Below are 27,391 nucleotides of genomic sequence, written 5' to 3'. Positions count from 1 at the left end.
GTATTCACCCAGAGCCCACAAGAGCATCAGCAGCAGAGACCTGCCTAAGCTCCCTAGTCCATTCCTCTGTCTGTTCCAGAGACCCCCATCATGGGACAACAGCAAATGTCCCTGGAAGTTCCATCTTCTTTCTATGAAAGCCCAATCAGCCCCATGGGAAGAGCTCTGAGGAAAGAAGGTTCTAGATAGAGACACAAGTTCAAAGTCAACTGTGAGCACAAGGCATCCCAGGGGGGACACAGACTGGTCAGAACCTTAGAAAAACAGCACAAAAGCATCCACAACAAGAAAACACTCATCCATCATGGCCCTCAGGGCCGAGCAAAGTACCCATTTTGGTGGAGGCCTCTGACTACAGGAACTGAAAGGGTGGGGCCTCTATGAGACCCCAAAGCCTCCACAGCTTGACCTGCCAACAGAAGCCTGCGGGGTTAGAAGGAAGTTAGCTACCAGACTCTGATTTCCTGCCAGAGCCTGTCTCTCCCATGAGTAAGGCTGGAATCATTTTTAATTAGAGAGAAACATTTCCCTGGGCTTTTCCAATATGAATAACGCTGCCAGCTGTGACAGAAAAGCACACCCAGAGCTTCAGAACTTCTTACACGTGAAGCCTTAGTTCTGAGCTAGAGATAAGCAGACCCTGTTTCCCTGACGTCTACAGGTACTAGCAGGCACTGCCTCAGGACCACACAGGTCAGGCTATGACAGGCTCACTCTCCCACAGCAATGCTCTTTCTTCCGCTCCTCTCCCATTTTCCTCTCTCGGGATCCCTGATGCTATATGGGGAGGAAATAGCTGGTCCTTAGGTGTCCCGAGTCAGGAAAACGACAGATGCCCAGCAATTAGAGACTTCAGGTGTCAAAGGGCAAATCTCCCCAACCTCACGTGAATACACCTAAGGTGGCTTTCCTTCACACCGCCCCATGGCTGCTAGATGACTTCCTCACTTGCCCACAGAGCATGATCTCTCTGACCCAATTCTTCCTAAAGGGCCCAGCCACGACAGGTTCAACAGAGACTGCCCATGAACGGACCATCCAGGGGAAAGCACCTAATGTTCCAAAGGAAATACTTAATATTCCGACCATTGTAGATAGGATTACCTGATGTCCCTCAGCCCAGCACACTCATCAGTACACCCCTAGACAAATGCCAGTCACTCAGGTGTCCTAACCTTAGAAATCCCTCACCCCAACTGAGCTTGGGGCTCTGATTGTGTTAATGTGTTGGACACAGAGAGTCCAAATTTGAACTTGAATAAAGGCTCTTTGCTTTTACATACAGGACTCGAGCTCCTTGTTGGTTTTTGGGGACTCTATGATCTGGGCATAACATTTCTCTTCCTCAAAAGTCATAAAGTTGGTTTCCCTGATTTTCTGGGTTGACTGAACCCCCTCTCCTTTCTTAAATACCATAATCTCTGAGATTAAATGACTCTCCTGGCCACACAAATATCTGTCTGTATCCTCTATCTAACATTCTGTAGATCCACAGAAGGTGCCCAAAGTTCGAGAAATTCACCAACCACAGAAGAGAAGGTAGGACACCGCGGTCTACTTCCCATGTGTTGGAAATATTCTCAGTGTCTCACAAACACACAAGGAATCCAAGTCAACCTATCAAGGCAACTTCCTTTTGCAAAAGAACGCCCCACCGCACAAATATTGAGCAAGCACACCAAGCAGGAAGTTCACTTGTTTTGTTTGTGGTAACATGTGGCATGAATGAGCCTTATCCCATTGGTAGGAGCCAGACCTAGGAAATGATGTGATTGGCTAATTCATAATTGCTGAGAAAGGGCAGGCTGTGATAGGAAGTTGTCTCAGAAGTGACCAGGGCTTGGCAGACAGCACATACATGTGGTGTCAGGATGGTGGAGGTTTATTAAATATTGGCCAATTGGAGCTTTCAGAGAGGAAAAAAATTCTTGCCAGGTGTGTTGACAAGAGAAGGGGGTGGATCTCCATGAGTTCCAGGCATCCCTGTTCTAGGAGCAAATTCCAGGTCCGCTGTTGTGGGGACATTCATCAAAGAAGACTGGTCAGACATGGGTTTAAGCCAAAAGAAAGACTTTACTAGTTGGTCTGTGGCTAAACTGGGTGTGTGGGATCCCAGTGTAGTCCTGAACCTTTCTCGGGTTGATCTTTTAAGTACAAAAACCATATTCTGGCCAATGGGTGGTAGCACACATCGTTAACACCAGCATTTGGGAGGGCAGAGACTGGCAGACGTCTGTGAGTTCAAGGCCAGCATGCTCTATAAGTGAGTTCTAGGATAGTCAGCACTGTTACACAGAGAAACCTTGCCCCAGAAAAAAAAAGCTAGCACTATGCTCTGGGTTTTCTGGGTTGATACACTCCAGTTAATAAGAACAATCAGTCAAAAGCAGGATTACAGAAGCTAAAAAGCAAGGTTAGTACATTCTGAGAGCTTTGATGGATTGGGCCTTTGTTTTAGCTTTGGCAGGTGGAGTTGTCTACGTCCTGAGTTTTGCAGCCTGAAAGGTACTTTCATCATGGAGTCAGTTCTAAGGTCTGAGGCTCTGTTACACAGCCAGGGATACATAGGGAATCCTGCCACAGAAAGCATAAAGTTCTCACACTGTGAGAGATGAAAAACCAGCCAAGGACACACAACGTCCTCAGGGCCCAGACACCATCTTGAAACAAGATACATGTTGGGTTGGTTTTGTTCTTGTTTTGTTTTTTACTTTTTTATTATTAATTAAATGTATTCATTTATTTTACATCCCAACCAATTTCCCCCCTCTTTTCCTCCCATTCTCTCCCCACCACTTTACCCCATCCCATCTCAATTCACTCCTCCTTTGTTTCTGTTTAAAGAAAAGGGCAGGCGTCCATGGGTGTCAACAAAGCATGGTATAGCAAGTTCAAGTAGGACTAAGCTCCTCCCTTTGTATTAAGCCTGCACAAGGCAGCCCAGTATGAGGCTTCCTGGAAGTCAGCCAAAGCATTAGGGACAGACCCTGCCTCCATCACTAGGTGTCCCACAAGCAGATCAAGATAAATGGAATTTTAAGAAAATTAAGAATGTCAGAGCTAGCATGGTGGCATGCCTGTAATCCCAGGACTCTGGAGGTAGAAACAGGAGGATCAGGAGTTCAAGGCCATCCCTGGCCACATAGTGAGGCTGAAACTGGCTGGAGCTACTAAAGATTCTGCCTCAATAGAAAGCAAGCAATAATACCCTGCCCTACGGTCCCCCCAAAATGTAAATTTGATGCTGGGAATGGAGTTTGATCACAACACAGTAAAAGAAAAGAAAAGTAACAATCTCTTTATTTGGAAACTTCAAATGAAACCCAGAGTTAAAAATAATGCAGTGGACCTAAGACTCAGCAAGTCTAGTCAGGTGTTCCCTAGGAGAACCTGGACTGGGATCGAGCTTCAGCGGCAACATGCTCAAATAGCATCCATGAGGTTCTGGTTTCAACCCCAAGTACCTCAGATAAAGAGAAAGAAAATTTAAAACTTCCCACATCATCAACAAATACATTTATTCCCAGGATGGATAATTAACTATTGCCTCATGTACCAAAACTGAGTAGAGGTGAGGGTCCTGGTTGTTGATCTGCCATCTGGGCTGAGCAGGAGCTAAGCACCTCAGAGGCCTGCAGGCTGTGAGTCTCCCTGCCCTCCTGCCTCTTCCATGCACACTGACCACTTGCCACGCCTCCAGAAGAGGAAGAAACTACTGAGTGAGGATGCCCAAGCCCTCAGGTAACTGCGTGACAGAGTTTCTCTTGTTTCTGGAGGCTCCAGGACCAAGCCCCTGAGGAGAAGGAGCTTAGGGACACAGTGGGAACTGAAAGTGACTGTCACTCTAGGGCCTCAGAATGTGGTAATCCAAGTGGCACTGAGCCTGCCAGACTCTGAGGTGGGGTAGAAGATAAACACTTCATTATGTCTCTCAAATCTTCCCAGTTCCACACAGCCTGGAGTGACCCTGGATATAAGCCTGGCCTCTCCGATAGGAATTCAGTTATCGGTTCCTGATTGCCTGATGGTTCTTGGGCACAGCCACATATCTCAGCTTCTTCATGACAGAGGGCCAGCCCAGCAGTTGCTGGTCCCACATGTACTCTGGGGACAGCACCTTTGTAGGCTTGTGGTACAGCAGGTACTTGTTCAGATGACTCTCATCATGCCACACGGCCTCGATGCCATTGGCCTTGTCCTCCACCATAGCCTGATGGCAGGCCTTGGTGAGACGGTGCACCTCCACCACTGACCCCCCAAAGAAGGCCCCCATGTAATAAAAGTCACCCTCATCGTGGGGGATGTAGGCCCTGGACTTCAGCCGGCGCTCGTAAGTAAAGGCCTCTCGGCTGCTTCTGTAGAAGCCGGGATGCAGGGTACTGAAGAGTGCTGAGAGAATCTCCACACCCACGTGGTCTTGGAACTTCATGTCCACATCTGCACACACCAGGTAGTCCACCTCCTGCAGAAAGCGACGCTCAGAGAAGTGGCTGATCATCTCCATCCTGTGCATGGACACATCCTGCCAGCGGGAGTAGTTGCGCACGGTCAGCACCACCAGCTTCCGTCCTGCCCCCAGGGGCACCTGCGGCACCTCGGCAGGACGGTCAGTGAAGACATAGTAGATGACCTTGTGTCCCACCATGAAGTGCTGCTCTGCTGTCTCCAGGAACAGTTTCAGGAACACCACATACCTGTGGACGATGACAAAGGGGTAAGCAGAGGTTTAACACAGCTAGGGCAAGACTAACCAGGGCAGGGGCCCAGGCTGCAGAAACCATGGCTACCATGAGGCTTGAAGCAACAGCATCCCCACTTTACAGCTGTACTGAGCGGTCTGCAGGCTGTTCCTCACCTCACCCTCCTTTGCTTCAAAAGAGTATAACATCAGCACCACATCTTAACAAGAAATGTTGAGGCAGAGGCCTGGAAGCTTTTACTCAGGCAGCAGAGATGACTCCAGACATAGGGATCCAGGCAGATGTGCTGCAGGTATCTCTTGTCTTGGAAGGCCCCTCAGCAGGCCACCTCACCATGAGTCTGTCACCCTACCCCCAAAAGTGACAGCTCCCTCCCAAAACATTCCACATCCTACATCCTTGCATTGGCCTGAGCAGAGCCTGTGCTAACAGGGCCCCACTTTCTAAACCCTGGCGGAAATGGATGAATCTGTAAGGGCCTGGTACCCGCACCCCTCCTTTGTGGCACCCTTTAGGGTTTTGCCTTAGGAAAGGAAGGGGTCTCTGTATCCCAGACCTTCCTCATCAGAGACTTGAAGGTGCTGGGGAGAAGGCACTCAGTAACTCACTATGTCCCTAAGTGTCATCCACATTCACTCCACCAGAGGAGGAATCATCTCAGAGTACGCAGGGAAGGGGAGACAGACACCCCAGAAAGAAGGGCAAGCCTATCCCAACCCTCAGGTCCAATGGCGGAAGGATTCTAACCTGAATTCTAGTTCCTCTCCCAGTCCAGGTTTTCACCTGTTTCCAATGGCTGCTTTCCCCTAGATGCTTTTCCCAGGGTTATGTTTCCCCATCATGGGAACAGGGATCCCCATCACCTGGCAAGTGTGCCAAGCCCTCCCCACCTGTCATAAACAGGCAAGTGGCTGTTTTCCCTGTGCAAAGGTGACCACTGCGCTCCCGGCTGGTTCCCTCAGAGGCCAATAACCTACCGACACCTCGCAGGGCTCTTGCTCATGCACAGCAGCACCCAGACAAAGTAATGTTTGTATCTTGTTACTGTCAGTTGCTAGCTACTCCCTAGTAGCTGCAGACATTCTCAAGGTGCCTAAGATCCCTCCAGCTGAGCCCCAAACCTTTCTCAGGTCCGATTGGTACAAAGGCCTCAGAGCTACCCTTGAACCTCACCTACCGCTGCACGGAAGGATACAGAATTCTCATATGCAGACAGCACAAATGTCTCTCTCATTTCCCCTACAGCCTTCCACATTGTAATGTTGCCCTGGCCTGATGCCCACAGGCTCCCATAGGCTCCCACAGGCTCCCTCAGGCTCCCACAAGCTGCCACAGGCTCCCACAGGCCCCCACAGGCTGCCACAGGCTCCCATAGGCCCTCACAGGCTGCCACAGGGCAAGGTTCTTGCCTGAGATCTAAAGTCAGCTGACCCAGAGTCCCAGAGCTATGCCCTGCCCCCAGGTCTAAGGCTTCACTCAACCATTTCTGTCCTCTTCCTGCATCCGAGGATGCTTCAGTGGCCGCAGCTCTGCTGGTACCCGGTCCCTGCCAGCCCTGGGAACGGGGCTCCTCACCTGATGCATGTGCTGAGAGATGCAAATGGCATCTGCCTGAGAGCACAGAGACCTGGAGGCAGTTGGCCTGGGGTTCTGAATAGAGGCAGAGATGGGCTTCATTCCCCTGTGAGCCCATCAGTAGTCAGGAAGGTGGCAGAGTGAACAAGCCGTACCCCCCACTGCATCCTAAATACAAGCGTGGAATTTATATCTAGGTATGTCTAGCCTCCACCTTTGCCATTGTGCACATATGTACATGTGTGTGCATGGCCATTGTATAGATTTGTGTTTATTTGCCTGTGTGCCTGTGTGGTGGAGGACAGAGGTTGACTTTGGGGGGGTCTTCTGTCATTTTTCCTTTCTGTTCTTTGGACAGGGTCCCTTCTCTAACTCTGAAGCTGAATGTTTGCCTGTGCTGTCCAGAAAGCTGCCCGGATCCACTTGTCTGTCCCCTCCACCCTCAGTACTGGGATTACAGGAACGTGACTCCATGCCCAGTCATCACACGGGTGTTAGGGATCAAACTCAGGTCCTCACGTCCCTGAAGAAAGTACTTTATCCTCAGCCATCTCTCCAGCACCCTCTGCTTACTTTTTGATGGCAAACACGGTCAGTCCAATGGTGGTGTTCTGAAGCCTGAACTGCTCATTCAGGATGTCGATGTTGAAGGTCCCCTCCCAGATGATGGGAGCCAGCCACGGAGTCAAGACAAGAACATCTTCTCTACTGCAAGGAGAGAAAGCCACAGGCAACATGTGATCAAACACGTCTGCAGGAACCCTTCTCAGATTCCATACCCTCAGCTTCCCCCAGGGCTGCCCACCATCCCTGAGTGAAGGCTGGGCCAATCAGCAGCTCTCACTGACTACCCCAACCCCACTCTAAAAGCAACTGAGTTTACTACCACTGAAGCCTGAAAACCTTGGTGACAGAAACAGGAAACAATGAACAGAAGCCAAGATGGGGAATGAGAGCCAGAAGATGCTCTGGGCTCCAGAATGAGATGACCTTAAGTCTCGGAAAGGGTTGTTGAAGTGAGTGCAAAGAGAATTATAATTGGGTTTTTGGTTTTTTTTTCTGAGTTCTTGGTTTTTCCAGTGCTAGAGACTGACCCAGGGTCTCAGGTGTCCTGCTGAACTATTCCCCAGAGCAAGCAAATTGTCCTTCTGGACCTTTGCGACTCCTGCACTACACATGCACTGACTAAATCTACTCACCTGGGTGTTAGCGCCTTTGGCTGGGCGTAGACCATCCTGCAATAAGAAAACACCAGAACTCAAGGTGACAAGAAAGTCCCTGGGATGCAAGTCACTGGCAGCTGTGCACCAGACTCACAGACCTGAACGAGTTGTGGGCATCATGTCTGTCCGTGGTCCTGGGAGCTGAGGATGAGCTGAAGCAGGAAGATCACAGTCTTGACCGAAAGTAGGGAGAGAAATCATGATATCTCCTACCCCACTTAAGGATAGGAGAGACAAGAACTACTTAAATTCACAAACCTGATGGGACCAAAGTTTTGTCCCTGGTAGTTGGTGACCACCCCTCCTGGGCCAGCAACCTGCCTTGATCCTCTTCTGGCTGGTGGCACACAAAGTCCTGGCTCTCTCTGTCTGTTATGATTTGTGGCATGAAAGGGACCCTGGTGGGTCCCATGGCATATAAGGACCTGTTAAGGCACCAGAGAGACCTTTGTGGCATTGGGGCCAAATCATGATTGGTGACAAATACACCATGCAGACAGAATTCGAGTGTGGAGTTTATTGAGGGTAGGATAGAAGGGAGGGAAGGATGGGAGGGAGAGAAGGGAGGAGAGGGAATCAAAGGCCTGTTTACATCTTCAGAAGAGCAGGGAGGGAAAAGCACAGTCTGTTACAATACACAGAGGAACAAGAGATGAGTGACCAGCCACCAGGCAGGACACACCACTCTCTAGGGCCTCTATATGGACCCAAACCCCAGACCCCTCCCCCACCTGTCTCAGCTTCTCTAGTCAGCCTCTAGGAGATTTCCTGAAGGTAGACTGCTCCAATATCGACAATGTCCATTGGACTCTGCAAACTACAAGCCCCACTCTGCTCCTAAACTTGCCTATCCTTCCACAACCTCAGTGGAACTCTGAAATACAGTTTGCTACAATACAGAGAGGACCAACAGAGAGAACCACAAGAACCATGATGGAGGATCAAGAGGAGGACCAAGAAAGGGATTCTGAAGTACAAGCTGTGGCTGCACAGAGTAGACCAAGAGAGCAAACCAGGAAAGCAGACCAAGACAGAGGGCTAAGAGATCTCAGTGGCTCCCTAAGACACAGAGAGTGACAATATAGAGCAGATCGAGAATAGTTCCTAAAGACGAAAACAAACACAGCAAGGATTGGACCAAGATGCAAAGACACTGCCGGCATCAATTGAAGGAAGAGATTGGTAGGCGCCAATGCAAGAATTCATTCAACAACCTAAAAAGCAACGTGGTAACACAAGAACACAGTGGTTATACAACAGGAAGACTTGATCATCTGAATCCAGAAGAAACAGAAGAAAATGATTTTAAATGTAACTTTATGAAAATGATGGAGACTTTAAAGAGGAAGTGAAAAACTCCCTTAAAACAACAGAGAAAAAGATAAAAAATTGGAAGAATTTAATAAATCCCTCAAAGAAAAAAAAACCCATGAAAAAACAACCAAACAGGTGAAGCAAAGATTATGAGACTGAATACTGAAATAGAGGCAATAAAGAAAACACAAACCGAGGAAATTATGGATATGAAAAATCTGGGTAAATGAACAGGAACTACAGAGGCAAGCATAACCAACAGAATACAAGAGTTGGAAGAGAGAATCTCAGGTGTTGAAGATACTATAGAGGAAATCAATTCATTCATCAAAGAAAACATAAAATTCAACAAATTTTTAACACAAAATATTCAGAATATCTGGGACACCATGAAAAGACTAAACCTAAGAATAATAGGGATAGAAGAAGGAGAACTCCAGCTCAAAGGCACAGAAAATATAATCAACAAAATCACAGAAGAAAACTTTTCCAACCTAAAGAAGGTTATCCCTATGAAGGTATAAGAAGCTTACAGAACACTAAATAGACACTCATAGCTAAATAATAATCAAAACGCAAAACAAACAGAATCAAGAAAGAATATTAAGAGCTGCAAAGGAAAAAGGTCAAGTAACATATAAAGGTAAACCTAATAGAATTACACTGAACTTCTCAATGAAAACCATAAAAGCCAGAAGGTCCTGGGCAGATTGCTGCAGATGCAAGCCCAGACTATTATACCCAACAAAGGTTTCAATCACCATTGATGGAGAAAACAAGATATACCATGAAAAACCAGATTTAAACAATGTGTATTCAAAACCTAACCCTACTAGAAGGAAAACCCCAACCCAAGGAAGTTAACTGTGCCCACAAAAACACAGGCAACAGATAACCTCCCACCAGCAACCCCCCCAGCCCAAAAAGGGAAACACACATGCACACCACTGAAAAATAACAGGAATTAATAATCACTGGTCATTAACACCTCTTAATATCAATGGACTCAATTCCAGTGGAAGGGGAAGAGGAGGAGAGAAGGAGAGGAAAAGGAGTACTTGAGAGAATGGGATAGTCGTGATAGAGGAAGGACAGAATTGAGAGCAAGGAAAGAGATATTCTGATTGAGGGAGCCATTCTGGGCTAGTAAGAAACCTAGCACTAGAGAAATTCCCAAGGATGACCCCAGCTAAGTCCCTAAGCAATAGAGGAGAGAGGGCCTGATCATAACTTGCCCTGTTATCAGACTAATGAATATCTTAAATATTACTGTATAACCTTCATTCAGCAACTGATGAAAACAGAGTCAGAAATCTGCATCAGAGTACTGGGCTGAGCTCACAAAGTCCAGTTGAAAAGTTGGAGGAATGAGAATATGAGCAAAGAGGTCAAGACCATGATGGAGGCACCCAATGAAACAGTTTACCTGAGCTAATTGGAGCTCACCAACTCCAGTTGGACAGGGAAGGAACCAGCATAGGACCAAACTAGTCCCTCTGAATGTGGTTGACAGTTGCATGGCTGAGGCAGATGAAGGGTCCACTGGCAGTGGCACCAGGATTTATCCCTACTGCTTCTACTGGCTTTGGAAGAACCCATTCTCTCTGGATGGATATCTTTCCCTGCCTAGATATAATAGGGAGGGCCTTGGACCTTCCCCAAAGCACTGTGACTTACCCTCTCTGTGGAGTGGATGGGATGGGGTGGGGTAGGGGGTAAGTGGAGGAAATGGGAGGAGGGGAGAGAGTGGGAACTTGAATTGCTATGTATAATGAAAAAGTATAATTTGTTTTCTTTTTTTAAAAAAATAAAATAAGAAGAGCAGGGAGGGAGAGATTAGGAGTGGACAGAGCTTGTCTCTTAAAGGGACAGGGTACTGTTTGCCATGCACATTGGCATGACTCAGGGTGTGACACACTCTGCCAGGTTCCCAAGGGACAGGGCCCAGGTGAACCTGAATACTAACATTGTCTCTGTCAGAGATCAGTCCTAACATAGGTGTAAAGTTTCCTCAAAAAGCGTGGGGCAGTGTATGGCAGTGGATGTCCCCACAAAGGATGTGAGGCCATAAGGGACAAGAGTCACATTTGCTGGAAAGCTGCTTGCCCTATGATGGCTTATAAATCAGAGAGCAGGGCCGGAGAGACGCTCAGCAGTAAGAACACAATGGGATTCAGTTCTCAGCACCCACATGGAGACCCACAATGAAGTGGGAGTCCCCTCTTTGTGCTGTGATTATCATTAATGAATAAAGAAACTGCTTTGGAACTATAGTAAGACAGAACTTAGGTAGCTAGGCTGAATGCTGGGAGAAAAAAAGGGCAGAGTCAGAGAGATGCCATGGAGCCACCACCAGAGACTGATGTGCTAAAACTTTGCTGGTAAGGCACAACCGCATGATGGTGCACAGATGAATGGAGATGGCTTAAATTAACATATGAGTTAGCCAATAAAAAGCTAGAGCTAATGGGCCAAGCAGTGATTTCAATAATAATGTTTCTGTGTGGTTATTTTGGTTCTGGGTAGCAAGGATGAACAAACAGCTTTCTACACCACAACAGTGATGGAGGAGGGTCATCTTTCTATCTGTTGTTTCATTGGTTAAGTAATAAAGAAACTGCTTGGCCTCTGATAGGACAGAATTTAGATAGGCTGAGTAAACAGAACAGAATGCTGGGAGAAAGAAGCAGAGTCTAAGAGCCGCCATGATTCTCCCACTCCAGACAGACGCAGGTTAAGATCTTCCCTGGTAAGCCACCTCATGGGCTACACAGAATATTAGAAATGGGTTAGATCAATATGTAAGAGCTAGCCAATAAGAGGCTGGAACTAATGGGACAAGCAGTGTTTAAAAGAATATAGTTTCCCTGTAATTATTTCGGGTATAAAGCTAGCCGTGCGGGCAGCCGGGTGCCAGGAACGCAGCCCTGCCGCTCCTATTACAACACAACAGCCTGTTACTTCAGTTCTAGGGGATCTGAGTTTCTTTTCTGGCTTTTTGGGGCTCTGAAATGAATGTGACAGACATACATGCAGGCACAACATTCATACACATATAAAAATTAATCTTTTTTTAAGACAGAGAAGAAGCCTTTAAATAAACATGGAAAATTCCTGCACAGGGATAAAGTTTGATGATCCCTTAGTGGATGAGTCTGGCCAGTCACATAAGATAAACCCTACAGGACCCCTTCCCTAGGAGACACTACTACAGAGTGTCCGTGCTCAGAGGAACAACACAGAACAGGCAAGATGAGTTCCAGGACCCCCAGTAGGGCTGGGCAATGGGGAGTCGGTGTTTAACGGACACAGTTTACAAGATGGGATGTTCTGGAGACGGATGGTGGTGATGGCTGCACCACAGCGTGAATGTGCTTACTACGCTGAACGAGTAAACGTTCTGTGTATGCTGCCCTGGGAATGCGGTGAAATCTGTAAACTCAGTTGTACCATAAGAGCCAGGCAGACAATTTAAATGTAACAATTTAAAAGTCAAATGACATGCAGTTAGTCAACACAAAGTGTAGGGCTAAGTGCTCTGCTTTGGGTCCAGGAAGGGACATCCTAGCTGCTCATAATTACACACACACACACACACACACACACACACACACACACACACACACCCCTCCATTTGCACCCCTCAGTTCAGAGTGGGGAACACCATGTGAGGGCAGGTTACCTTGACAGGGCTACAACTTCCCGGACATCCAGCTCCCTGACAGGCACACTGCAAAAGGAGAACACAGGAGACAGATTTTGACCAGGTACACAGAGACTGGAGGAAGGAGCACGGCTCCTGAGGGTACAATAGTCTGTCTGTTACAGTTAAGAACAACATAGTAGTGAACATCCCAGGCACTATGTCAACAACATGAAATCAGGCACTGTCATCCCATAGATTCCAATGGGTAGGGAAGAGTAATTGTTCTAAGGGCTGTCCATGTAGGTAGGAGAATGATCCTGAACCTAGAAAAGACAACAGTTTTCCCCCAAAATCACTCCATTAAAGTAACTTACATTTCTTTATCAATGCAAGTATAGATTGTGTGTTGTACACAAGTTAGCCAAAATTTTGTTGTTGTGTGTTTGAGCAGATAAAATACACATTATGTGTTTTGCAAAAAAAAAAAAAAAAGACAGCAGAGGGCAGTTGAGGATGCTCTGGACAGCCTAAAGGACTAGACCCATCCACGCAGAAGTACAGGCAGAGTCCACAGCATGTAGCAAAATATTCACATAGTTAGTAACCAAAACACATACACACATGTATGACAGATACACAAACATGATATATACATACATATAAACAAATATGATACACACATATTACACACACATATGATACATAAATATATGACACACACATTTTACAAACACTCACCTAGTCACAGTTCCTTGGTGTCCCAATTCCTGACTTCTTTGGCTTAGGAACCCATAGCTGTGGAAAGGGTGCACACAGGGGCAGCTGTTCAGGACACAGACCTGAGACCAGCTGATTGTCCCTGCCTCCAAAATGCACCACTGCACCCAGCACAGTGAGCACAGAAGTTCTCAGTGGGGATGCAGGGCCACGTGACGGGACTAAGCATGCCCATCACACTAGAAAAAGAGGTGGTGAGAGGAAGGACCCTGGGCACAAGACCTGTATGCGAACACCTGTAACAGCTGGAGACACCCCCCCCCCCCATGCCAGATACCTATAGCCCAAGATCACATCTGGGACTATTTCCTGATTGCATCTACAGAAGCCCCAGTAGACATAGCAGTGACTTTGCTCTGTCAGGGTTCTCAGACCATCTGCATCTAGAGAGAACTGCCTCAGAGCCACCAGGCCTGCCTTCCTCTCCTTCCCCAGACCCACCCACATAGCTATGGCCAAATGACAGGGCATCCAGCCCCAAGATTTTGTGAAATCAAAAGAGGTTTGCAAGAGAGGCTTCACTAAGGAGACCAAAAAAGCATGACATGCCAATGTGTTGTAGCAAGAGCAGCATCCTCATGACCGACGTGGTAGTGGCTATGCTTGTGTCTCAGGGTCCCCATCAGGGTCTGATGAGCTGTTCCTCACCAGCCTGGATTCTTACCCAAAGAAGACCAAGATGAACATTGTGAGGGGAAGGATTCCAAGGTGAGGCGAGTAGCATTTTTGTCTTCCTGAAAAACAGCAGCAAGGGATTCAGTTACACATGCCGTTCTTAGGCCTGACCCCCCTCCAGGTCTCTCCTGAGATTCAGAGGTCATCCTCATTACCACAGCAACCACTGTGCCCTATCTCAGGCAGCCCCAATCCTTGATGAGGCTCCAGCCTGGCTGAGCACTCAGAGGGAAAGTTGTTTACTTCCTGCTCCTGACTCCAGCTGCTCCCTTGGGTCCTCAGGATCCCCTTGGGCCCACATGTCCTCAAACTACTGAGCACCCCTTCAGAAGTGAACCAAAATGAATACCTTGGGGGCCATTGCTGACTCCATCAGAGGAGGCTAGGGCCAGCTCCCCCTCTGTCCCCTGTAGGCTCCCATCCACAAGGACAGCAGTTGGCATGTGTTGACTGAGTTTTCTGTCCTTCCTGGTTCCCACAATCGTTAAGTCCCAAAGAAATCACACAGAGTTCTATATTAACTATAAACTGATTGGCCCATTAGCTCAGGCTTCTTACTTACTCTTATAACTTATATTAACCCATTATTCTTATCTATGTTAGCCACATGGCTCAGTACTTTTTCTGGCAGGATAGGTCACATCTTTCTTCTTCTGTGGCAGGCTCACAACCGCAGAAAGAACTTCCTTCTTCCCAGAATTCCCCCGTTCTCATTGACCCGCTTCTACTTCCTGTCTGGTTGTCCTGCCTATAATTACTGCCTGGCTACTTGCCAATCAGCATTTATTTAAAACATAATTGACAGAATATTACAATTGTCCCGCACCAGGCCTGTTCTAGGACTTTTTCTCACACTGGGGTTGGAACCTAGGGCTCATGAATATTGGGTAAGTGTTTCACCACTGACCTATGCCCCTAATACCTCAGATGACTGTCACGTCTCTAGAAGTTATGTATTCTCATAATCAAGTTCAAATAGACTTAAAAGACATAGATCTAAATACACTCAGGTGTGGGCTCTGGAGAAGAGCTCAGTGGGTAAAGCTTTTATCATAGCCACACAAGCATAGGGACCTCAGTTCAGATCCCCAGACATCTGGAATCCCAGCACTCCTGTGATGAGATGGGAGGGGGTGGGAGACTCCGGAAGCTCACAGCCAGCTGGGCTGCACACAGCGAGAAACAACAAAGAAACCCTGTCTCAAACAAGGTGAAAGGCAAGGACCATCATTCCCCATGGCTGTCCTCTGACACAGGCACACCGCACACACATGGTGTGTTTTTAGAGGTTTATGTCTAAAAGACCTTAGTCTCCCTGTCCCAGCCGGTTACTTCCCCTTTAAACCACCTGATCTGATACTTTGTTTCTTATTTTATTTGTTTATTTAGTTGCATGTGTGTGCACCTGTGTGTGCCTCAGAGCACTAATGGAGGTCAGAGGCAACTTGCAAAGGTCGATTCTCTTTCCACACTGTGAGTTCCAGGGATTGAACTCAGGTCAAATTTGTCTTCCAGCACCTTTACCCACTTCTTATGCTTCCTCTCCATGTCTCCACATCCTCCCACAATGGAACAGCTAAGATCTAAAAGCTTCTAGAAACAAACAAAGAGAAACTGACATGGGAACTTTCTTTGTCCTCATTATGTTCTCCTCCATGCTTTGGTGGTCACAGGTTATAGAGGAATCTAACGGAAGGTAACATCTCCCCAATCTTTAAATAGTTGCTACTTTTTAACTTTTAAAAATATCTCCTTTGGGGATAAAGAGATGGCTCACCACATTAAGAGCACATGGCATCTCACAACCATAATTAACTCCAGTTTCAGGGAACCCAATAAGGTCTCTGGCCTTTTAAGGCACCAAGCATACCATTGATTCACAGAAATACATGCAGAAGAATGTTCATGTACATAAATATAAACTTTTTTTTTTTTAAAAAAACCAAATGCCTGGTGTATTAAAAAAGAAAGAGCAAGGGTTTTAAAGGCAAAAGCAAGAAACAGTGTGTATACTTTTTTGTTCCTTTCTTGTCTGGTTGAGTATTTTGGGTTTTTTTGTTGTTGTTGATGTTGCTGTTGTTTTGGGGGTGTTTGTTTGTTTGTTTTGAGACAGGGTTTTTTTTTCCATGTAGCTCTAGCTGTCCTGGAACTCCGTCTGTAAACCAGACTGGGCTTGAACTCAGAGATCCACTTGCCTCTTGCTCTGAGTGCTGGAATTAAAGGCATGCGCCACCAATGCCACCAATCTAACTAAATAATCTAATCTAACTAAATAATCTAATTTAAATCTAACAAAATATGCCCATTTAATCCAATATGGTCTCTGATCTTTTAAGGCACCAAGAATACAATTGGTGCACAGAAATCCATGCAGACAGAATGTTCATGTACATAATTATAAATAATTTTATATCTAAAATATTGTTTGATGCTCTTTGAACAAGGAACTCCCTTGCTGACTATGTCCCACACTCTCCTCCTCATCTATATATGAATCTAGAGACCCATCTGCCCTCTTGGCTGGATGTTTACAGAACACAATGCTGTCAATACTCACCACAGGATTGTGTGAGACCTCGTCATTGTTTTTATTGCTTTAAAAAAATATCCCCAACAGTTTCAACCTTTTAAGGAATTACATTCTTCCCGTCACATCATTCTAGCAGTCATCAAACACTACGTGGTGGGAGCTGGAGAGGTTTCTCAGGGATTAAGCACACTTGCTGTGCTATCATTGGGGCCTGAGCTGGGATTCTAGTAGGCATGTAAAACAAGAATTCCTGAAGGAAGGCCTGTAACCAGGTAACACACACTCTAGGTGTGTGTGTGTGTGTGTGTGTGTGTGTGTGTGTGTGTGTGTGTAGGTATCCTTGGGGTTTGTTGGCTTCAAGATTAGATTAACTGAGTCTCAGGTTTACAGAGAGACCCTACCTTAAAGTAATAGATAAAGAGTTATAAAGAGGGACACCTAATGCCCACTCCTGCCATCTGTACTTTCACTCCTGGATGTGTGTGTGTGTGTGTGTGTGTGTGTGTGTGTGTGTGTGTAACTTTCAAAATTGAAGAAATATAAAAAAGGGATATGTGGTAATTTGAATGTAATTGGCCCCATACTCTCATAGGGAGAGGCACTATTCGAAGGTCTGGCTTTGTTGGAGGAAGTGTGTCACTATGGAGGTGGGCTTTGAGGTCTCATATATGCTCCAGCCAGACCCAGTGTCTCAGACCACTTCTTATTGCCTGTGAGTCAAGATGTATAATACTCAGCTGCTTTTCCAGCACCACGTCTGCCTGCAAGTCACCATGTCACACAATGATGCTGTGAAGAGATACCATGACCATGGCAACCTTTATAATAACTCAACCTCTTAGAATTAATTCTCCCCAATTTAATATATTTCTATTATAAGTGCTACTGTGGTCATGGTATCTCTTCACAGCAATAGAAACCCTAAGACAGGAGATAGTAACATCTTTAAAAGATAAAAAAAATAGTTTACCAGGCATTTTACCAAAGAAACACAAGCTGCTCAAAATTTCTTGTTCTTAGAAGAGCACAAGTTAAAACCATAGTAACCGTTGGGTTTCTGTGAGTCACAGACTAGCCAGGACTTGCTGCTGTTTGTTCTGTTTCGGTATCACCAACCATCAATTGCTACTTCTACATGGAATGAAGAGAGGCTAAGTATGATCCGCCAGGTTCTGACAAGCAGGTCACCCTAAGGCATGATCGCTTCTGAGATGTTCATTAGGTCTTCTTGTCAAGCACTGGGGAGACCCACAGAAAAGAGGAAGACCCAGCATGCAGGTACTTTCCAAAATTCCTGGTTGATCAGTTCTCCAAGAACTAGTACTTTCTAAAAACCCACACATAAACCATGCTCAACCAACTCACCAACAACCATTGTGTCTAAACTCCAGGCTTTCTTCGTCTGGTGGGGGCCCTCTCTACCTCCCAGCACTCTTCACCAAATTCTGGTGCTGTGCCTCCCCTGCACTGGCTCTTCTCCTGACACACTAGTTCTCAAACTTGCACATATCAGGCCTCTCATTTATTATATGGAGACTCATACTTTCAAGCTTACCTCCTTTTTCCTGCTCACTGTGGCAGGCATTCTTCTGGTATCTTGGATGATGATAACTACCAGTGTTCAACAAATTTCACCAAGTAGATGAATAGAGATTAAACAAGACGGGTAGCCCAAGAACAGGCACTAATTTGCCAAGTTCCTCAAAAACCCTGAATGTTTTTATTCTTCAAGACATCTGTCTCAGGTCCAGGCATGGATGAGATCCTGAACTGGGGCCTCAAGTTTATGGACACCCACTGAACAGTGGTCCTCGGAGGGTCCCAGAACAAGTAAAATGATTAGCCTCTGACCTGAGGAAACAATGCAGCTCACGGGCAGAAGGAAATGAGGAGCTGGTTTTCTTATCTTGGCTAAAGACTGCGTCACAGGTGTCAAAAGTTATCAAATTGTATACACTGTATGTTTTACTATATAAGAGCTGTTAACATTTATTGGGAAGTTATAGATTACAAAAGAAGGATAGTGGAGGTAAACAGATAAAGAAAGCCCAGAGAACAGCCCAGGAAGCATTCCCAATGACAGAAGCAGGGATTACAGTATAGCAACTCAACTCCATTCCCTCTGTGTCTCTCCAAACCTATCTTTCCACAGCAAAAAAGAGAGAGAAATTTACCCCTTCCCATTCCAAGGACGCACTCACTGAGAGACCAGTGAGCCTAAACAGAGCCTGGCTGAACAAACACCAACATTGAGGTGGTTGGAATCACCAGGAACGACTGGCCCCATATTATACAAATCATATTTTTTTTAACCTAAACTTTGCCCTAAGAGTCTTCATCAACTACCCAGCACCACCCACTCAGCCCAGAATGATAAATGATGTATCCCTGGGAATAAAAAGTGAGTCACCCTATGAGATTATGGGTGTGAGTTGAGACTGTAGGTGCATACGGGCATATTAAAAATCAAACTTGAGTGATCTCTATGAGTCCAGTCCCCCGAGCCAGCGACGTCTGCGGGAGCAGGCCAGAGTAAGTGGCATCTGCAGTAGGAGACCTGAAACAGCAATGTCTGTGGGACCAGGCTCAGATCAGCAACCTCCTTGGGAACAGGCCCAAGCCAGTGACCTCAGCCAGAGCAGACCCAAGCCAGCGACCTCCACAGGACCTGGTCCAGGTCAGTCACTTCTGTAGGAGCAGGTTCGAGACAGGAACACTCACAGGAACAGGTCTGAGCCAGCCACCTTCGCTGGAGCAGGCCCAAGTTGGAAACCTCTGCCAGAGCAGACCCAAACCAGCAACCTCCATGAGAGTAGGCGCAAACCAACCACCTCCACAGGAGCAGGCCTGAGTCAGCGACCTCCAAGGGAGCAGACCCAAGCAAGCAATCTCCATGGGAGCAGGCTCAAACAAACTCCCGGATTGCAGATCAAACTCTGGGAACACCAAGTGACCTCTGGGAATGCCGACTGACCTCCAGGGTAACAGGAACCATGTCCCAGACTCCACCATGAGGAGCAAGCATCTAAGCCTTGAATCCACTGGCACCTAGAAGAGTGATCACCAGAGACAGGACCCCAACTATAGCAGTCAGAGGAAAAGAGGGGTAGACAAGGTTAGAACTCACTCAAAACCACAAAGAGCAACACGACACCAACAAAATTTAGTGACTCTAAAACAGCAATACGGATGAAGTAGAAGAAAATAACCTAAAAAATAACTTTAGGAGAATGCTCAAGGACCTTAAAGCAGAAATGAAAAATTCTCTCAAAGAGATGGAGGGAAAGACAAAGAATTTGAGGAAGTCAACAAATCCCTTAAACATAACCAAGAAACAGCAATCAAACAAGAAAAAGAAATGATCCAAGACTTGAAAACTGAAAGAGATGGCCACTTACCCAACACTCAGCAACCCAATAATAAAGCAAATAGGTGGGGATGTATAGCCAGCCTGAGCACAGCAAACGTGGCTGTGGCAGACTTTGCCATTCTTCCCCATTTCCTCTGCCTTGATAAGATCCATTAGATTATATTCATCAAGGGATAGTCTCTTATTGGGCTACTTCTCCCTCCTGAGACTCCCACGATAAAGCTATCAAAGTATTTGAATCAAGCAACCAAAAGCCCCCTTTGGCTCAACTAATTAACATGCACAATTAAAATTAAACACCTCATCCTAAAACGTGTTTCTCATTTTACCTTTATAAGCCTATAGGTCACATCTGTCTCCTCTCTATCTTAAGGCAGTTCCTTGTCCCTCTGGAACAAATATCCCTTCACTTTCTCCCTTGCTCCTTTCCCCTTTTCCCTCCTTCACTATCTTCTGCATTTGTCTCTGATTGCCTGATATTTGTCCTTCTGGGGCAAATAAATCTCTTTTGTGCTGAGAACTTGGTCTTAGGTGTCCCATACAGATCCCTTCAGTGGGAACCTGTGGGAACCCATAACCCAGGTAGTGATAAGTTTCTGTCGTTTCAATTGATACATAGTCAATTTGAATTATATTTCCTGATATAATTTATCCTTCTCAGTTCTCTGATGGTGTTGAAGGTGTTGTAGCTTTGTTAGTTTAGCAGCAACAGGTAAACAGCTCCTTCTCAAGGCTGCTAGAGCAGTTCATTTCACAGGTAAAATCAGGCCTTACTTTTTTCCAGAGCTACTAGTCTCCAGCTGTAAAGACACAGTTTATCTACTGCCAGAATTTACTCTAAAAAGGATAAACTCATAAAACAAGTTTCAATGTAAGGAATTGCTTCTATGGTGATATTCAAGATAGTCATCAGTCTGACTATGGGACAAGGCCAGTTCAGGCACCCTCTCATCCACTGCCCTGGGTTCTAGCTGGGGACATCCCTGTGGACACCTGGGAACCCCTCTAGAGCAAAGCCTCTTGCCAACCCCAAAATGGCTCCCTTAATTAAGATATCTTCTTCCCTGATTCCATATCCGTCCTTCCTCCATCTCAACCATCTCACTCCCCCAAGCTCTCTCCAACCCTCCCCTTCTCCCTTCTCTCTCCCCCTCTCCCTTTCCCCATCCCACCCCACCCCCATGCTCCCAACTTTTGCCTGGCGATCTTGTCTGTTTCCAATTTCCAGTAGGATATATATATATATATATATATATATGTTTTTCTTTGGGTTCACCTTATTACTTAGCTTCTCTAGGATCATGAGCTCTAGTCCTTTGTTTATGGCTAGAATCCACTAATGAGTGAGTATATACCATATTCATATTTTTTGGTCTGGGTTATCTCACTCAGGATAGTGTTTTGTATTTCCATCCATTTGCATGCAAAATTCAAGATGTCATTGTTTTTTACCACTGAGTAGTACTCTAATGTGTAGATATGACATACTTTCTTTATCTATTCTTCCATTGAGGGGCATCTAGGTTGTTTCCAGGTTCTGGTTATTACAAATAATGCTGCTATGAACATAGTTGAACAAATGCTCTTGTAGTATGATTGGGCATCTCTTAGGTATATTCCCAAGAGTGGTATTGCTGAATCCTGAGGTAGGTTGATTCCTAATTTTCTGAGAAACCACCACACCGATTTCCAAAGTGGTTGCTTAAGTTTGCATTCCCACCAGCAATGGATGAGTGTTCTCCTTACTCCACATCCTCTTTGGCATAGGTTATCATTGGTGTTTTTTATCTTAGCCATTCTGACAGGTGAAAGATAGTATCTCAAAATTGTTTTGATTTGCATTTCCCTGATAGCTAAGGAAGTTGAACATGTCCTTAAGTATCTTTTGGCTATTTGAAATTCTTCTGTTGAGAATTCCCTGTTTAGTTCAGTACCCCATTTTTAAATTGAGTTATTTAGAATTTTAATGTCTAGTTTCTTGAGCTCTTTATATATTTTGGAGATCAGACCTTTGTCTGATGTGGGGTTAGTGAAGATTTCCTTCCATTCAGTGGCTGACAATTTGGGCAGACTGAGAAGACAATGATAATGGCACTGGGATTTGTCTCTACTGCATGTACTGGCTTTTTGGGATCCTATTCTATTTGGATGCATACCTTCCTAAGCCTGGATAGAGTGGGGAGGGCCTTGGATTTCCCACAAGTCAGGGTACCCTGCCCTCTCTTAGGACTGGAAGGGGAGGGAGAGGGGAAGGAAGGAATGGGAGGGAAGTAGGAGGAGGGGAGGAAGAGGAAATTTTGAATGATATTATTTATAAAGTAATAATAAGTAAATAAATAAATGGAATTGCTTTACAATGACTGCTCTCATTAATCAACCATCTCTATCTCATAGTAAATGACTAGATAGAAGGAAAAGGTTTGAAATTTGTGTACATTGTGAGGATCTAAGAAAATGTGTTAATATGTATAAATGCAATGTGTAAAGGTTTAAAAAAGTGAATTAAGGTATGTAAAAAAATGAAAATGTTTCAGATTTTCTTTCTCACTATATTGTTATATGAAGAAAAAATGTTCAGAGTTTTTCCATTAATCAGTGGAGTACTGATAAGCTATCAATCTAATCCTGGTAAAGCACTGACTGCTATAGTCATGAGTTCAAATATTTACATTCCCTTTGGTTGTCTTCTAAGTATAGACTAAGTATAGACTTAAAATGTTTCTGATCATGCTCACAACACCGCTGTCCAATTTATAAATCCATCACCCTGGACAAAGAAAAGAGTATTAATGCTTTTAGCCCAGACTCATTTCATTGGGTTCCCAGGCTTTTACTACGACTCGACATGAATCTACTGCTTTTTCTACTTTTTGTATTTTAGTACAGATTACAAACAGTGCTAATGATAATGTATCTAAAACTTTTATCTAAAACTTAAAATTCATGTAAGCTTATATGAAGTCACCTCTTGTAAGGATCCTCTTCTCATGGATTTAATAGACTCCTGATAAGTACTCCTGTCATTCAACAGCCAGACCTCTCTATTCTCGAGGGTGGAATCCTCCCCTTCCCCTGGTCTTTGGAGATTAGAGTCAGAGTTCATGCTTTGAAAAGAAAAGAAAAACAGAAGTGCTGTGGGATAATGCTCTTGTACCCTGTAAAGATTTGTCACTTGTATTGGTTTAATAAAATGCTGAGTGACCAGTAGCCAGGCAGAAAGTATAGGCAAGGTGACTAGACTAGGAGAATTCTGGGAAGAGGAAAGGCTCAGTCTGCAGTCAACACTCAGATGCAGAGGAAGCAAGATGAAAATGTTGCACTGAGAGAAGGTACTAAGCCATGTGGCTAAACATAGACTAGAATTATTGATTAATTTAAGTAGTAAGAGCAAGCTAATAAGCCTGAGCTAATGGTCAAACAGCTTAGATTTAATATAAGCCTCTGTGTGTTTCTTTGGACTGGACAGCTGAGGGACCATGTGGGACAGAAACTTTCATCTACAAATCCACCCCTTTCCCTAATTTCCAGGACCACAGGTCTGGCTGTTCCAAACATACACCCAAGATAAAAAATACTCCCCTAAACTCCTTAACCTTACTTCTGCCCCTAGACTATCTCTGGATGAGTAGATTTCCAATCAAGCGAAGACAGAAAACTGTTCCAAACTTGCAGCCCTACATGTTTCTGAAGGAATTTCTGCTTAGCCTCAGCCCCTGTGTTCTGCTCCAAAGCTGCCTGTACTTCACTAGCCCCAGGTGATCTCACGGGACCTGGGCAGCCAACAAAACAGATGTTCCCCCAGGCTGCACTCCTCTTTCCTTTCCAGTTCTTTCACTGTAATTCCAGTCCCGCAGCCTGCTCCCCAACAATGCCCCAATTTCAGCTCAGAAGCACTCATAGAAGAAAATATATTGTCCCATATCATCAACACAAGGCAGGAAGGGTATGACTGAAGATATGGGCGACAAATGGCTAACTGATGTGCCTACCGACATGTCAAATGAGACTCCGGAGGCCAGTTTTTCTCGCCATTGCAAGTCTCTGTTGCAGAGTCCTGGCTCCTCTCAGCACTTCTCCCCTCCACCCCTACCCTAAACCTCTCCAGTCCCTGAGCTTCCCTTCCCTTCCCCCAGCTTCTCTTTATAATAGCTCGAGAATCAGAGCCTTGGACCCTTACCATTTATACTCCCTATAGACCTTCTTGTGCTGCTCAGAGGCACCCCACTTAAAAGATGAGACTTTTCAGATGGTCTGAGTATGTTACCAAACATCCTTGTAATAAAAACATACCTAATAGGTGATAGATTTGAGACCACATGGAGTGTCGGGGAATGGAGAAAACTGGGTGTTGGGACAGGAACACACAATTCAATTAATCACTCTTATCACACAGTGAATCATTCTAATAACACTATAAAGTGTGCTAAGGGTAGGTTAGTCCCATGCAACACTCTTAGGGTGGGTTTGGAGCCTATTGCAGAAGTCATATCTGGTGTTTGGTGTGGTAACAGTGTGGAGATTATCTCTATAATACAACTCAAATGCTACCCATTTAAACATAACCCCAAATAAGTAACGGTCTGTAAAAGCATGTGTGCTTTTGCTCAGGTATTGGCTGGCCACTTCATGACGGTGTGCAGGCACCCTTACTGGATCTCTAAGCTTAGTTTACTCAGGGAGAGCATTGCTTTGAAAATGCGTCCCTTCCTCCCCTTGCTGTAATAAATCTTTCCCATTTACATGTTGGCTGTGCTTGTTCAAGCTTTTCCCACACCAAGATGCATATACTATGTAAATGTGCAAGCACCTTAGGTATATAAAAGCACTAGGTAGTGGTGCATGGGGACCCAGAGCAATAGGAGATGTCAGAGCAGAGCAGGATGTAAGGTAGGGCAGGCAGTCAACCGAGCTCTGTGACAACAGATGGTGACATTTCCTCTTCCGACCCTGACACTGCCTTCCTTTCATGTCTGGCCTTACTTCTGCACAAAAATTTGAAAAATCTACCCAGGTCAGTAGCCCCAGCTTTTCTCCCCATCAGCCAATCCCTTCTTCCTACTTACCTGGCACCTGGGCAGCCTAGACCTGGTTCTCTCTTCTATTCTCAGAGAGTTGACTCACCAACCATGGCTCACACGGTGGATGACAAACTGACTCCCTTGGGCCTCCAACCCTCCACACATCCCTGCTTTTGCTACGCTTGTCACTCCTTTGCATTACTCTTGTTCCTCCCCCCACCCAGCACTTTCATCCCTTGTGTGGGGCATCCTCCCCCAACACACCTCCACTGTTCAACCCATGGGCTGCAGCTTCCTTTCTCACCCAGCTTCACCCTTATCCTAACTTTCATCCCAGAAACTGAACCATCCTGGGCCTTGCTATGAAAGTATGGGTGATCCACAGCACCCACACGATAGCAGGGTCCCTCACTGGGACTGAGAGGCAGCACCAAGCTTCCTCCCCACCCCAAATTCACCTTCCCAAATAGCATATGATGAGGTCCCATTAAGTGTGAATGTGTTTAAAGACACTGAGCTCTGCACCTAAATTTGCTGAGATTGACCAGTAAGATGGCTCGGTAGAGAGAGCCTTTCTGCATAAGCTTGACAACCTGAGTCTTAGCTCTGGAGCCCAGGAGGAAGAAGGGAAGCATCTCCACAGAGCTGTCCTCTGACCGCCACACACGCCCATGTGTATGTACACATCACACACAGAGATGAATTTTTAATCATAATTTTGTTTTTTGTATTTTACAACAGGGAGAAAAGAGGGAATATGAGTGAGAAGTTTTTTTGTTTTTTTCCTATCCAAGATAGTCAGCCAGAAAGGGCCAAGACTCCATAGCTTACCCCATCTTTTAGAATTCTGGCATGTAAGTCTGTTTATTCTATAATGACCTTAGCCTTTGTGATGATAATTAATAATCAGTGGCACCAGGATGTAAGTAAGGTCCAGCTCCCACCAATGAGATGAGAGCCACCACTCATGCTAGAATAAAAACTAAGCAGACTTTGTGCTCCTTGATCACACGTAGCAAACCCTTTTGTCAAAAGAAATTCCCTTCCTAAATTAATTTTCCATTGTCTATTGTTTCTCTGTGCAACACCGAGAATATTCTTTCTATCCAAAGGATCATGACTTGACCAGAGGAGGCCTGGGGAGCCAGTCTCATCCTCCCTCCTGATGTGGGATTCCCTTCTGTATGCTGTGAATATCATTGGTTAATAAAGGAACTGCTTTGGGCCTATAGCAGAGCTATAGGGGAACAGAGCTATGTGGGGAAAACTAAACGGGATGCTGGGAGAAAGGAGGCAGAGTGTGAGAGAAGCCATGTGTAGCCCTGCCAGAGCCAGATGGAAGCCACAGCCACGTGGTGATACACAGATTAATAGAAATGGGTTAAATTAAGATGTAAGAGTTAGCCAATAAGAAGCTAGAGCTAATGGGCCAAGCAGTGATTTAATTAATACAGTTTCTGTGTGATTATTTTGGTGCTGAGCTGCTGGGAGCCAACAAGCGGCCTCTTATTACAACACCCTTCTATCACAACTCCTAGCCAGTCCACTTCCAGCCTTGTAATCCTGGAGATGCCTCCCCTTAGCCTTCTTACTCCCCTTCTCCCTACAGATGGCCTGGACTCCTCTGAGCTCCTGGAAGGCCAGCTTCCTGGCCACTGACCACCATCTCTGTCCTCAAATGCCTAGACAGGTGGAGAAGAGGATGCCACACAAGGAGACAGACAGACTTGCACTCAATGTCTGCAATGTCAGATCAGGACTCTCTGCTGTGATCCAGACCTCTGCCCTCTTACCCACCCCTCAACAGTACACACGCACAAGCACACAGATGTAGGTGCCCTGGGGGCTCCTGCCAGGCCAGGAAGCCTGGCCCTGACACCTTTGAGCCTCTCTGGCCCCAGCAGCAATGAAGCCCCAACCAGGTGGTTAGCAATCAATCGAGGGTACCCACAGCCCCCTTCCTCACCCCTCAGCTCACCTCGGAGGTACATGAACGGGCCCTGGACGATTAAATTTCAGAGCAGCAAGTCATTAGGCACAGCCCAGACCTCAGGCACACAGCAGGACCCACCCTCAGGAGCGAAAATCCAGTCTTGAATGCCTGTGGGCGGGGAAGAACTCTGGCTGAATTTAGATTTACCTAGGTGTGTCTACAGGAACCAGGTGTCCTCAGTCAGCTATTGCCATGGACACAGGCAGTATCTCACCTACAACTCAGATCCTGGGGATTGTGGGTGTTTCCCCCTGCTATCTACTCTAGCCTGCCTTCATTGTGATTTCCCCAAACCTGACCCCACTGTCTTCTTCAGCTTAGGTTCCTTCCTACTTTATCAACCCTCTCCCAAGCCCTCCTCTTCTGACTGTTTTGTTTTAGGATTTTTTCTCTCTCTCATCTTTCTCCCAAACTTCCCTCCTTCTTCTTCCATCTCTTTCTCCTCCTCTCTCCCTCCTTTCCCTCTCATCTCATTCTTTCCTTCCTCTTCCTTCTCTCAGGTCTATCTCTGCATCTTTCTCTCTCTCTCTCTCTCTCTCTCTCTCTCTCTCTCTCTCTCTTGGCAGGCTG

General features: G+C 45.8%; 1 protein-coding gene across 1 annotated transcript; it reads right to left on the bottom strand.

Moving 5' to 3' along the window:
- Positions 1 to 3,349: 3,349 nt before the first annotated feature.
- On the bottom strand, positions 3,350 to 26,893 carry LOC142856794 (histo-blood group ABO system transferase 1-like). The gene is made up of 7 exons (XM_075984445.1): positions 26,807 to 26,893; positions 13,900 to 13,969; positions 13,197 to 13,253; positions 12,495 to 12,542; positions 7,475 to 7,510; positions 6,849 to 6,983; positions 3,350 to 4,694 (listed from the first exon to the last, which is right to left on the bottom strand). Exons 1-7 carry the CDS (start codon positions 26,817 to 26,819, stop codon positions 4,004 to 4,006), a joined length of 1,050 nt encoding a protein of 349 aa, XP_075840560.1. The 5' UTR covers positions 26,820 to 26,893; the 3' UTR covers positions 3,350 to 4,003.
- Between the last annotated feature and the right edge of the window lie 498 nt (positions 26,894 to 27,391).

Source organism: Microtus pennsylvanicus, chromosome 9 (genome assembly GCF_037038515.1).
Source record: "Microtus pennsylvanicus isolate mMicPen1 chromosome 9, mMicPen1.hap1, whole genome shotgun sequence".
Classification (NCBI taxonomy): domain Eukaryota; kingdom Metazoa; phylum Chordata; class Mammalia; order Rodentia; family Cricetidae; genus Microtus; species Microtus pennsylvanicus.
Note: the sequence above shows the minus strand (reverse complement) of the source record. Positions and strands in the feature narration are given on the sequence as shown.

Excerpts from the sequence above, each read along its gene's own strand:
- LOC142856794 (XM_075984445.1), bottom strand. Across the intron at positions 12,543-13,196 it reads CACCAAGGAACTGTGACTAG|TGTGCCTGTCAGGGAGCTGG; the intron begins GTGAGTGTTTGT and ends CTCCTTTTGCAG. Across the intron at positions 7,511-12,494 it reads GAAGTTGTAGCCCTGTCAAG|GATGGTCTACGCCCAGCCAA; the intron begins GTAACCTGCCCT and ends TTCTTATTGCAG.